The 14,080-nt window shown below is 42.6% G+C and overlaps 1 protein-coding gene across 1 annotated transcript; it reads left to right on the top strand.

Annotated features, from left to right (window-relative positions):
- Positions 1-9,276: 9,276 nt before the first annotated feature.
- LOC118665816 (GTPase IMAP family member 1-like) lies at positions 9,277-10,716 on the top strand. The gene is made up of 2 exons (XM_036327080.1): positions 9,277-9,313; positions 9,487-10,716. Exons 1-2 carry the CDS (start codon positions 9,277-9,279, stop codon positions 10,401-10,403), a joined length of 954 nt encoding a protein of 317 aa, XP_036182973.1. The 3' UTR covers positions 10,404-10,716.
- Positions 10,717-14,080: the final 3,364 nt, after the last annotated feature.

Genomic DNA, 14,080 nt, shown 5'->3' with positions numbered 1-14,080 from the left:
AAGATGAGAGGCTAACATCCCCTGCTCAGAGCCCAGAGCTGTGCCTCAGAGATTTTGTTCAGGAGGAAAAGAAGTCCATAATTAAAGAGAAAGCAAAGCTCTCCTCAAAGGAAATGACTTTATTTGAAACAGAGTGTGGGGAGAACAAAGGGTTTTTTGAAAACAGTGAAGATTTAAATGGTAAGTAATGTAGAGGGGACTGGAAACCCAATAAGAGCTATAAGAGAAACCATGGGCCAGCAATTTTACCCAGCAGAACTAGGAAAAGAGACAGGTACCAAGGGTCCTTCTGGGGTCAGAGAAAACCTGAAAGTCTGGCCACAAAAACCAACCCTGCAAAGGAAACCAGACAGTGGAGCAACTTATGCCCAAAGACATTGTAAAAAACAATAGAGTAATCACTACAGCTGGTGATTAGTAGGCTTAACACCTCTGTGAAATACCAATAGAGACACACAGATTAATAGAAAGATTAAGGAAAGAGACAAAGAAGAAGAGCACTTGTTTATAGCTAAGACTATTGTCATCACAGGTGACATCCCAAGGCTGTACCTTCTGAGGAGCAACATCAGAGGTTTCACACTGCAGGGGACATAGACTTCCACAGAAGAGTCCAACCAAGTCACTAAACAAACATGCAAACAACAGCAAATTGAGCCCTAGAAAAGCAGAAGGTAAATCACTATCCAGCATTGCTGCACTATTTTACTTAAAACATCCACTTTTTAATGAAAACTGCAAGAGTTATAAAGAAGCAAGGAAGTGTGAGCCATATCCTGAAAAAATTTCAGGCAACAGTAACTACTTCTGAGAGAACCTAGATATTGCATGTGAAAGCAGGACTTTCAAAGCAGCAATTAAAAATATGTTTACAGAACTGAAAGAAATCACACTTAAAAAAATCAAGGAAGCTATGATACAATACCTAATCAAATAGAGAATGTCAGTGCTGAGACAAAATTATTTTTTAAGAACAAAATAGAAATTATGAAATGTATAACTGAAATGAAAATTTTACTAGAGAGGCTCAATGGTAGCAAAAGAAAAGATCAATGAATGACAAAAAATAGCAGGTCAAGCAGATATAGACAATTCAACAATAATAGTTGTACATCCCAACACTGTGCTTTGATTAATGCATAGGACAAATAATCAGAAGGTCAACAAAAATGAGAAGATGTTTTCCTTGCTGGTTTTGCTCAGAGGATAGAGCATCACTCCCCAGACTTAACAGTTCTGGTCAAGGACATGTACCTTGATTATAGGCTCAATCCCTGGTCCTGGACGGGGCACATGTGGGAGGCACCAACCAATGTGTCTTTCTCATATCAATGATACTATAATAAAAAACATAGAGAGAGTTACTAAAATCAGGAGTGAAAGAGGAAGCATTATTACTAAGTTTATGAAAATAAAACACTTATAAGGGTATATTATAAACCATTTTATGTCCCCCCATATTAGATAGCAGAGATGAAATGGAAAAATCCATACGCTACCAAATTTGACTCAACAAAAAATTGGAATATCTAAATAGATATAAAATACATAATGGGACTATATTACTGGTATAAAACATTACCTAGAAAGAAAAACCCAAGCCCACATGGCTTCACTAGTGAATTCTACCAAACACTTAAGAATTAATATCAATTCTTCACAAGCTCTTCCAGAAAATTGAAGAGGAAAAATACATTCCAACTCATTCTATGATGCCAGTATGGTCCTGATGCCAAACCAGAAAAAGACATCAGAATAAATAAATAAAAAACTATAGATCAGTATCTCCTGTGGGTATGGATGCAAAAATCCTCAGCAAAATGCCAACAGAAATAATCCAGCAATATATAAAAATGAGTACACCCTGACCAAGTGGAATTTATCCTAGGAATGCAATATTGGATTAACATTCATAAATCAATTAACGTAATCAGTATATCAATATAATAAAGTAGAAAAACACATGATAATCTCACCAGATTTAGAAATAGCATGTCACAAAATTGAACACCCTTTCATAATAAAATGACCCAACAATCTAGGAAGAAAAAGAAACTTCCAGAACCTGTTAAAAAGCTTTTATGAAAAATGCACAGCTACTACCATCCTATCTAATAAGAGACAAACATGGTAATTGACCATACCTCCACTATGCTTCCCATTGGCTAATCAGTAGGATATGCAAATTAACTGCCAACAAAGATGGCGGCCGGCAGCCACACAGCTGAAGTGAACATGAGGCTTGCTTGCTCCAGTGATGGAGGAAGCCAAGGTTCCCCGCCTGCCACGGCCCAGCTTTAAGCTACACTCTAAGCAACATTGTTTCAATTATAGAAACTAAACAAACCCCAGATACCTGCTTTCAGCCAGCTGGGGCCTCAGAGCTTAGAGCACCAGTGATGGCAACAGAGTTTCAATTATAGAAGACAAACAAACCCCAGATACCTGCTTTCAGACAGCCGCAGCCACAGAGCTGGAGCCGGGCCTCAGAGCTGGAGCCGCTTCTCAGCTCCAGTGACAGCTATAGAAGATAAATAAATCCCAGAATAAAAAAAAAAAGAAAAGAAGGAGAGGCTGGGAACTTCAGTCGCCCGCCAGCCTGAAAACAGCCTTCAGCCCCTCATCCAGACTGGCCAGGCACCCCAGTAGGGATCCCCCCACTGAAGGGGGTGTGGCCAGCTGCAATCAGCAATCAGCCCCTCACCCAGGCTGGCCAGGCACCCAAGTGGAACCCTCACCCTGATCTGGGACACACTTCAGGGCAAACCAGCTGGCCCCCACCCGTGCACCAGGCCTCTATCCTATGTAATAAAAGGGTAATATGCAAACTGACCCTAACAGCAGAAAGACTTGGAATGACTGGTCACTATGACACACACTGACCACCAGGGGGCAAACGTTCAATGCAGGAGCTGCCCTCTGGTGGTCAGTGTGCTCCCACATGGGGAGCTCTGCTCAGCTACAAGCCAGGCTGATGGCTGCCAGTACAGTGGTGGTGGTGGGAGCTTCTCCCACCAGCTCAGCAGCGCTAAGGATGTCTGACTGCAGCTTAGGTCTGCTCCCCGCTGGCAAGTGGACATCTCCCGATGGCTGCCGGGCTGCCAGAGGGATGTCTGACTGCCATCTTAGGCCCAATCCCCCAGGGAGCAGGCCTAAGCCAGCAAGCAGTCATCCCCAGAGGGGTCCCAGATTGCGAGAGGGCACAGGCCGGGCTGAGGGACCCCCCTCCCCCCGAGTGCACAAATTTTTGTGCACCGGGCCTCTAGTATTTAATACTGACATACTAAAAGCTTTGTCTTCTTCCTGCTTCTTAAAAGGAAGACAAAGATATTGGCTTTTGTCACTTCATTTCAACTTTGTACAGGAGATTCTAACTAAGGCAATAAGGCAAGAAAAGACATGTTAAAAAATGAGAAAAGGTCAACATCCAGAAGTTAGTACATGTGATACAGCACATTAACAATATAAAAGATAAAAATTATTTTATAATCTCAATAGATAAAGAGAGATCATTTCACAAAATTCAACATCCTTTCATCATAAAACTCTTAATAAATTGGGTACAAAAGAAATGTACATCAACATAATAATGGCCATATATGACAAGCCCACAACAAAGATCATACTCAACAGTCACAAGCTGAAAGGTTTTCCTCTAAGATCAGGAAAAATACGTGAGCACACTATTACCACATTTATTCAGTGTAGTACTAGAAGTCCTAGCCAAAACAATTGGGCATTTAAAAAAGCATCTAAAACAGAAAGGAAAATTTAAAATTGTCTCTACTTGCAAATGACATATCTTATATACAGTAAATTCTAAACTCTACATACATGTACACACACACACACACACACACCACTGAAAAATAGCAAATGCAATAAATTTACAGGAAACAAAAATCTATATAAAATATAAAATATAGTTTATATTCTAATACACTAATAATTATCTACCAGAAAGAGAAATTAAGAAAATAATCCCATTTACAATAACAACACAAAGAATACAATAGCTAGGATTAAATTTAACCAAGGAGTTGAAAAGCCTGTATATTGAAAACTATGAGATATTGATGAAAGAAATTGAAACAGGCACAAATAAATGTAAAATATTTTAGGCTTATGAAATAATTAATATTTTTCTAATGTCCTGTGGGGGCTCTGTCCAGAGTATGCCAGCTGTTCAAAGCCAATCTGAGCATGGGAATCCTAATCAGAGTATGCTGGATGTTCAAAGCCAAGGCCAATTTCCCAGATGCAGGTGCAAAAACAAGGACACACCCATCGTATTGTACTACGCAAGCATGTTCTTCTATAACCCAAAAAACTGATGTTTCTATTTGTGCAAGAAGCCTCTTTTGTCTAAGTTGGTAAAAGTATGTTGTTGACCAGCCAGTGTGCGGCTGCTTTTACTAGTATGTAAGGCTGGGCTACAGTGATGGCTCCTATTGCTACTGTGTTTACAATAGCTGCTATCTCAGGATCAACTACCGTGTGAGGCTACTTTGAAGAACTGTTTTATCTGATGGCTCCTTGGTAGCAATGGGTACTTGGGCTACAATAAAGACTCTCTTACATACCGACAAGTTCTCATGTCTTCTCCATCAGATACCCAGCCTCCAAGGAGGTCCCATTCCTAGCAGAGGGACTCATACCCAAAATGTCGATAATACTCAAAGCAATCTACAGATTCATTGCAATTCCTATAAAAAATTCAAAGGGCATTTTTACATAAATTAAAAAAAACTATCCTAAATTTCTTATAGAAATACAAAAGACTCTGAATAGCCAAAGCAGTCTTAAGAAAGAATAACAGATCTGGAGGCATCACACATCCTGATTTCAAATTATATTATAAAATTATACTAATAAAAATATTATGGTATTGTCATAAATAGAGACATGTAGATCAATGAAACAAAATAGAGACCCCAGAAATAAATGGTCAATTAATTTACAACAAATGAATCAATAATTAACAATGGGAAGAGGATACTCTCTTCAATAAATTATGCTGTGAAAACTGGATACCCAGAGGCAAAAGAATGAAATTGGACTCTTATGTGACACCATACACAACAATGAACTGCAAATGAATTGAACACATGGCCGCAAATCATAAAAGTCCTTGAAGAAAACAAAGGGGTAAGCTGCTTGTCATTGGTCTTGGCAGTGATTGCTTGGATTTGACACCAAAAGCAAGGAAACAAAAGCAAAAATAAATAAGTGGGATTATGACAAATTAAAAAGCATTTGCACAGCAAAAGAAACTATCAACAAAATTAAAAGGCAATTTTTAGAATGAGTGAAAATATTTGTAAATCATATATCTGATAAGGGATTAGTATCCAATATATACAGAAAACTCATAAAACTCAATAGCAAACACAAAATCACAAGTAATTCAATTGGGCAGAGGAAGTGAATACACATTTTTCCACAGAACATATATAAATGGAAAACCAAAAAAAGGTGCCCAGCATCTTTATCAGGGAAATGCAAATCAAAGCCTCAATGAGATATCACCTCACTCACACCTGTTAAAATGACTAATGTTTTATTCAAAAAACAAGATATAACAAGTGTTAGTGAGGATGTGATGAAATTGGAAACTTTGTACACTGTCCCTAGGAATGTAACTTAGTGCAGGTATATGAAAAACAGTATGAAGTGTCAACAAAAAATCAAAAATCAAACCACCATATGATCTATATGGAAATCTTTCCTGTCTATGGATGAATAGATAATGATGATGTGACACATATGTATACACAGTTGGGCAAAAGTAGGTTAGTGTGCAAAATAAATATTTAATAAAAAATGAAATATTAAATTTTGTGTTTTGAGGACTCATAAATGTAAACATACTTTTGTCTGTGTGTGTGTGTGTGTGTGTGTGTGTGTGTGTGTGTGTGTGTTCTGCCATGAGAATAAGAAGACATCTTTCCATTTACAGGTGGAACTTGAGGGCACTTGCAAAGTAACATTAGTCTTAATAAGGAAAATAAACACTGTATGATATCCTGTGTGTGTGTGTGTGTGCTTTTAAAATAAAAACTCATAAAAATGGACAGTAAAAAGGTGGTTACAAGGGCTGGTGGATGGAGGAAATGGGGAGATGTTGGTCAAACAGTAAAAACTTCTAGTTAGAGATGAATATATTCTGGGGATCGAATGCACAGCATAGTGGTTATAGTTAACAACCCTGTATTATGTACTTGAAATTTGCTAAGAGAGTAGACCTTCAATGTTATCAACACAAAAAAGATATAGTAATTATGGTATCTAATGCAGGTGTTAGCAAACAGTATGTAAGTGATTATTTTTAAAATATATAAATGCATCAAATCAACACATTGTATACTTCAAACTTCTATAATGGCACCTGTCAACTATATCTCAATAAAGCTGATGGGGAAAAACTAGGTGTAGTTCAGTGGGAGCTGCCTTCTTCACTAGAGATAAGGAGCTGGCAAAAATGTGTGAAAATCAGACCCCAGGCAATTAGCATCAGTTTAAGTGAAACCCTTCACTATATATGGGCAAAGTCAACTCCAGAGAGTGTGAGTGACTTAGGCAAGGTTACATCCTTATTAATGACCTAACCAGGCCAGGTGCCCTCCTGGGGCAGCCTCCTTCCCTCCATTCAGTAACTGGCTAATTTCCTCACCTTTCTCATGACCTCTGGTAGGAGAGACCTACAAGGATGGCCAGAGTAAGCCCTGAAGGAAAGTTTTCACACTCTCCCTGCTGTTCCATTGTTAATAGTTGGGAAAAAACCTCTCTTTCCTTTGAGAAACATGAGATTTTTCTTGTGATTCCTGGCACAAGGACCACCTTGGTGGCACTGTCCCAACTAAGAAAGATTTCAAGAGGCCAGTTTATAGGTAAAGACCTAAAAGCAAAAGGAGTTAAGATTAGTGATCCAGGCTAAAAGGGAAAACAGGCCTCAGAAACCTAAAATGCTCTTCTCCCATGAGGTTATAGCCCCTGTAGGGGACAAGCTGTTGGTGTCACAGGGGCCTTCTGAGGACATCACCACAGCCCCAAGCAGGGTTTCACAGTGGGAACTTCCCATCCCAATGCTTCACTGGTGAATGTTCCTGTCTCTTTAAGTTGTCACCCCTGGGCCCCACCCCCTGGGGCTTTCTGCCCTTTGAGGTCTGAGAGGCAAGATACTTCCCTGTGTGCTGGGAGGAAGAGCCTGCTGCACTCACAAGCAGAGGACAGCAGTAGGTCAGGGGCTTCTGGAACCAGCGTCAGAGCCTGTCACTGATTCTGCAGGAAAGGTGAGCCCCAGCAGGGGAAGGGAGCGGGCCAGAGAGTAGGAGCTGTGAGGACCTGGAAGAATTCAGTGCCTGTAAGAAGCTCGCTGAGTGAGTATCTTGGTTCTAGTAAGTTCCAGGAAGGGGTGCGGGACCTAGAAAGAGTAACTCCACACTCCCAGGTGTGTAAGCATGTTTGCGTTTCACACACAGTAGATTTGGGAGCAGCAGCAAGTATCTCCTCCAGCCTGGATTGTGCACTGTGCACAGGGACTCAGTGAGCACAGAACGTTCCATTGTGTTAAACAATGACTGATTGGCTGGAGCCACTTTACTTGGAGAAGCCTCAGGTTGGGAGCAAGATGTCAGGAGTTGGGAATGTCCCAGTCTCTCCAGGACACTGAACATATTTAGGCACATTGAGAAGGACAGTGAATTGACTTCCCCAGAAGATTGTCAGAGGTTCCAGATCATCTGGGACATACGTTTCTTCTCCAATTTTCAAAACAAAAATTTCAGTTCTGTTCTTGTACATCTCCCAGGCCATCCACCCTAACTGGATCCCTAGTTCACTGAGCACATTTTCGAGTTCTCATGGTTTTCCAAAGTCTCCCCTCTCTTCTAAATCTCCTGGAAAATTTTAGTATCTATAGATGTTATCACAGACATAGAATTACCAGGGGAAAATAATATCTATAGCTTTCTCACTGGCATGAGTGTTAAAATCTCCACTCTGCCCTTTTGATTTTATGTCTCTGAAAAAAAAAAACAAAATCAAGCTAATGAAATGCTCTCACAATATTATTCCCATGCCTTCCCATTCTTCCAGTGTTTTTCCTTCCATTCTCATGCTCAGGGTAAGCTGTGGTGTCACCAGCTCTTTGGAGTTGAGCTGACACATCATAGGTAGTAATACCTATTTGAAGAATGAATGAACAGTGTTTGGAACTCTTTCAGGTAAGCATGGGAGGACGGAAGATGGCAAGAGATGAAGAAAGTGTCTATGGTAAGGACATGTGCACTGAATACTTACCTCCAGGAATGAGCCTTGGATAATGATAAAAATGGGCAAAGTCAGGACTGAGCAGATAACCCCAAACAGGTCTCTGAGGTGTCTCAGGTGAAACAGCAAGAGCTCTGAGATATGCATTTTAGTTGGGTCCCTGCTTCTGTCAAGCTGGGAGAATATAACTTCCTTGACTAGCCTGGGCCTCCATTCCCCAAGTGTAAAATGAGGATAATAAACCTACTCTGATCTGCACAGAAGAGGATGTAGAGGGTATTAGATCATGCACTAGAGGGAGCGTGATACACCAGGTAGAATGTTAGAGAACATGGAGGGTTAAGCAGGCGTCTTATAAGCAGGCAGCAGGATTATGAGGAAGGGGAGGTAGGAGGAGGGATGGAGGGAGAGTAGGAAGAAGGAAAGAGGTGAACTCATTCAACCCTCTCAACAGCCCCAGGAGAAACTACTCTACTATTATTCCTAGCTTTTGTACAAAGGTTTAACATTTGATTGTCATCTTCCAAGATGGAATAGCTGGCCCATGAAAGGGCAGTGAATTAAACCCAGGGTGACAGGGACTCCAGACAGTCCTTCAACCCCAGGCCTACTGCCCGCTCCTGCCCACCTTCCATGGGCTGGAAGTATGGCAGAGGCCACTGAAGCCTCAAATAGGGACAGCTCACAGGTTGTGGGGGACCAGGGACAATGGCTGAGGCCATACCTGGAGTTAGGAAGGGGCATCCTTTGGACCAAAGTTGGAGAACATCTTGCCCTCAGGCTGTTTAAGGCCCGCTGAATCATTTGATCTGGCCCTGCCAAGGCAACAGCAGGCAGGACTCAAAATTCAATAAAACTAGGAGCCCTTTTCATAGCAACATAAATTTATATTAAGTGAATTATATTAACTGAATGATGTTATAAATATCCAAATAGCCCTTGGCAGAGAAAACGTTCCCCACCCTTGCTCTAGAGTAAAGCCCACCAGGTGTTGAGCATCTACAGATGCATGTGGTGAAACCAGAGGTGAAACCAGGAAAAGGTGGTGAAGATCCCCTGGAATTCAGAAAACTCTGACCAATGACTTCAGTAAGGCTTTGGTTGGAAAAGCAGTTGAGGCCCTGTTTGTTGTTCTTGTTCAAAGGGCTCCCGGGTCCAGGCAACCAGGATACGTTGCTTTAAGGGTTGGAAGCTCACAGATTACTTGTCCTCCAGGTTCCAAAGACACCACACAGGCCCTGCAGGAGCCCGGGCTGAGGCTCATCCTGGTGGGGAAAATAGGGGCTGGGAAGAGCGCCACCGGGAACAGCATCCTGGGCCACAGGCGCTTCGTCTCCAGACTCGCAGCCACTTCGGTGACCAGAACCTGCGAGGTGGGGAGCCGCAGGTGGGACAGGTGGCACGTGGAAGTCATGGACACCCCAGACTTTTTTAGCTCCCTAGTCCCCAAGACAGACCCAGGGTGCCAGGAGCGAGCCAACTGCTACCTGCTGTCGGCGCCTGGGCCTCATGCGCTGCTCCTGGTGACTCAGCTGGGCCGCTTCACTGCGCAGGACCAGCAGGCAGTGACCGCACTCAAGTTCCTGTTCGGGGACAACGTGATGGCTCGCACCATCCTGCTGTTCACGCACAAGGAGGACCTGGGTGGGGACTCTCTGAAGGAGTTCGTGCGCCACACTGACAACCATGCGCTGAGGGCTCTGGTGTCAGAGTGTGGGGGCCGAGTGTGCGCCTTTAACAACAGGGCAGTGCGCAGGGAGCAGGAAGCCCAGGTGCAGGAGCTGATGCTGCTGGTGGAGCACCTGGTGCGGGACCACAAGGGTGCCCACTACTCCAACGACGTGTACCACCTGGTGCAGGAGCTGGCTTCGTCCAGCCCCGAGGAGAAGCTGAGACGGGTGGCAGAGAGGCTGGCAGGCCGCGTGAGGGGCCGACGAAGGCGCGGGCTACTGGGCCGACTGTATGACTGGGTAACGGCTAAGAAGCTGCTCACAGCCGCTGTGCTGGGCGTCCTGTTACTGCTTTGGGTACTGCTCCCCAGGGACAGGTACCAGGTTGTGGACGAGGTTCTTCCTGAGGCATGGAATGTATCGGACTTGGACCCATCACCGGACAATCACATTCTTCCCTGATGTCTGTGCCTCCAGGGCCCACAGGCTTTCCTTGTGTCCCTCACCTGGCAGTAACCTACCAACCCAAAGACAAAAATCCTGCCCCCTCTCATCTCCCCCAGAAACCTGCCTATGGGACCTGGCCCTATCTGAGCTCTTCTCTTACTTACTGAAGCCCAACAACTGTTGTTGCTCTTGCCTGTTTTCCACTGACCTCAGGCTGCCTCGGGGTCCTGGAATCATCCCTGGTCTCCCCAGGGGTCCAAGAGCCAGAGACAACACAAAGCCTCAGTCCAGACCCATTTATTTCAATTGAATCTGAATTGCATGAATAAATGCCTTGAACATTCACATTATGTTAATAAAAATCAATATTTGTAGATGTTTGTTCATCTGCCATATTTGTCCATTGAACAAGACACTGCTGTCATTCCTAACCACTCTGCAAAAAACACACACCCAAGTGCAAACACACACACACACACACACACTCACACACACACACACACACACACACTCACACTAATACACACACATACACATTTTGAGGTATGTGCTCATAAGAATACAAAGCACTTAAGAATTGCCCATCTGTTCCAGAAAAGGACATCTTCCCTGTATCCCCATTCAGACGCTTCAGCAACTTCAATGCAGAGGCTTCTACAAGTCCAAGGAAAATTTACCTAGACATAACTAAAGACTCGAGTTCCTAGGAGCCCATTGAGGCCTGCAGAAAAGGAGTTTTCTCACTGGCTGACACATTGATAGGGTGAGCATATGCTTTTCAAGTCACAGGAAAATAAAAAGAAATTGAGAGATGTGGATATTTTTATTTCAATCTCAAAATAAAGGGCAAGCAGGTCTTCATGGGCTGAGAACTGGTGATACAAGGTGAGATAAAAACTCATCCCCTCTATTCCATTCAGATCTGGAGGAGACAGCTCTCTAGTACAGTTAAATGAGCCAGGTTAGCATGGTTCACCTGTCCACGCACACTTGCTCTGCCCCCAGTGTCTCTACGTTCACAACCAAACTCAAGCTCACCTCCAAAATTGCTGGGTAATTCCAGATCTCTTCCATACAGTATCCTCTGTCTTGTGTCTTTACAGACAAAGTCTCCCAAGTCCCTGGTGCCTTCATATCACTAAAGAGACACATAAAAGGAGGAAATAATCTGCAACAGCTGAGTGTATATTGGAGCATAAGGCCCACACCCCTGCCTGGAAACCATTGGGAACACAAAGGGGAAAGCCAGTGCCAAATGCTGAGACTGGACATTTCCTCTGCTGCCAAGGTCATTGTGGTTTAAGAGTTGTGCACTTATCCCAGCAGAGGCACTGATAGGTAATCTGGGTTTTGGTCTTGTCCACTTTCCAATATCCTTTTTCAAGGAACAAACAGGAAAACTCTACCATTATCACTTGCTAAGAAAGGCAGTGGTGGTTAGCGAAAATAAAGGGGGAGAAATAAGAATGGCAATGTTCAGTGTATGCAAAGAAACATTTGAATATTGCTCTTTGGTTGGGGAAGAATAAAGCCTAGAGAGTCCCCAAGGGACAGTGATTGAGCTGTGGAATGTATGAAGAAGAATGGGCATTAGGGGGCAGGCACACCCTGATAAGGCTACAATCAGTACACTTTAGGGAAGAGAGTGTGTTTTCTGTCTATACAATAGTTACAAGACAGATATTGTCAGAGTAGATTAAAACACATGACCCAGGCTTTGTAGGGGCACCGAACTGGCCGAGGGACTGTCTCACAGCCTGACTTCACTGAGCCTACTGCTGTCACAAAGCAGAGTCCCACTTATCAGCTAAGAAGTGGGGTGCAGGGGAGCACTGTGCTTGACAAGGCAGTACTGCAAGCAGTGGAGCAGCAGACATGCAGCTCTGTGGTGAGGAGGGGGTTCAAGAAACAGACAAAAGAGAAAAAATGGGGGCCAAAGAGGCAGACATATTCTGCTTCTTGTCCCAGAGAAGATAGAAGGAACAACTAAGTGGAATAACATCCACTCAGAATTGGCAAATTAGACACAGCTGGTGAGACAATTCACAGCCAGGAAGGGCAGAGGATGCCTGGAGAATGGGTAGAGAATGAGACACATAACCACACACCCTGAGAGAAGATTCCATCCATGAATGGAACAATAACACTCAAGTTGTTTGTACTACACCAAGAGAACCCAAATATCCAAAGTAGGGGGCATCCTCAGCATACCCAGCCTAGAAGACCTGAGAGATTGCACCACTGGGTCCCACAGAACATCTACTCTATAAGACAAACTCAAAAAATCTTGGTGACATAGAAGTGTGATCTAGAAACTATCACAAAGGAACAGCAAAAATAGGGAGACAAAGAAACAACCCCCATAAAAAAGAAATGGAGGAATCACCAAAAAAGGAAATAAATAGAATGGAGGCAAGCAATTTGTCAGAGAACAAATTCAGAGCAATGGATACAAGGACACTGAAAAGGATGGAAGATAAATTCAACAACATGTGTAAGAATCAAGAGGAAACTAAGAATAGTCAAGAGGAAATGAAGAATGTAGTAAAGAACACAACGGAAATTTTCAACAGTAAACTAGAAGAAGCCAAGGACTGCATCAGCGAGTTAGAAGAAAAGGTAGAAAAAAACACCCAAGCAGAGAGGCAACTGGAAAAAAAAAACCTTAAAAAGCCAGAGAAGAGGGTAATGGAGCTTTGTGACAACACAAAATGAAATAACATCTGCATAATAGGGGTGCCAAAAGGACAAGAAGAGGAGCAAGGATTAGAAAGCCTATTTGAAGAAATAATGACAGAAAACTTCCCTGACTTGGGGAAGAAAAAAGTAACACAATTCCAAGAAGCACATAGAGACCCAAACAAAATGAACACAAGAAGACACATCATAATTAAATTGGCAAACATCAATGATAAAGTAAGAATCTTAAAGGCTGCCAGAGAGAGACAGAAAGTTACCTATAAGGGATCTCCCGTTAGACTATTAACCGATTTCTCAACAGAAACACATCATGCCAGAAGGGAATGGGATGAAATATACAAAGTGATGCAAAGCAAAGGACTGCATCCAAGAATAGTATACTAGCAAAGCTATAATTCAAAATTAAAGGTGAAATCAGGAGCTGCAGAGACAGAAAAAAAAAAAAAAGAAAGGCTACGGGAGTTTATTACTAACAAGCCAGCAATGCAAGAAATGCTAAAGGGACTGCTGTAAACAGGAGAAATAGAAAGGGAAGAAGGAAAATGGCAATAAACAAATACCTATCAATAATAATCTTAAAAATAAATGGACCAAATGCTCAAATCAAAAGACAAAGGGTATCCTGAAACCAGTTTGGCTCAGTGGATAGAGCATCAGCCTGTGGACTGAAAGGTCCCAGGTTCAATTCCGGTCAAGGGCATGTACCTTGGTTGTGGGCACATCCCCAGTGGGGAGTGTGCAGGAGGCAGCTGATCGATGTTTCTAACTCTCTATCTCTCTCTCTTCTTCTCTGTAAAAAAATCAATAAAATATATTTTTAAAAAAAGACAAAGGGTAGCTGAATTGATCAGAAAACATGACCCATATATTTTCTGTCCACAAGAGACCCAACTCAGAACAAAGGACTCATATAGACTGACAGTGAAGGGATGGGGGAAATTTTTTCAGGTAAATGGAAATGAAAAAACAAGCGGTGATAGCAATACTTATAT

Source organism: Myotis myotis, unplaced genomic scaffold (assembly GCF_014108235.1).
Source record: "Myotis myotis isolate mMyoMyo1 unplaced genomic scaffold, mMyoMyo1.p scaffold_m19_p_11, whole genome shotgun sequence".
NCBI classification, from domain to species: domain Eukaryota; kingdom Metazoa; phylum Chordata; class Mammalia; order Chiroptera; family Vespertilionidae; genus Myotis; species Myotis myotis.
The sequence above is the reverse complement of the archived record's forward strand: the minus strand, read 5'-3'. Positions and strand labels throughout refer to the sequence as shown.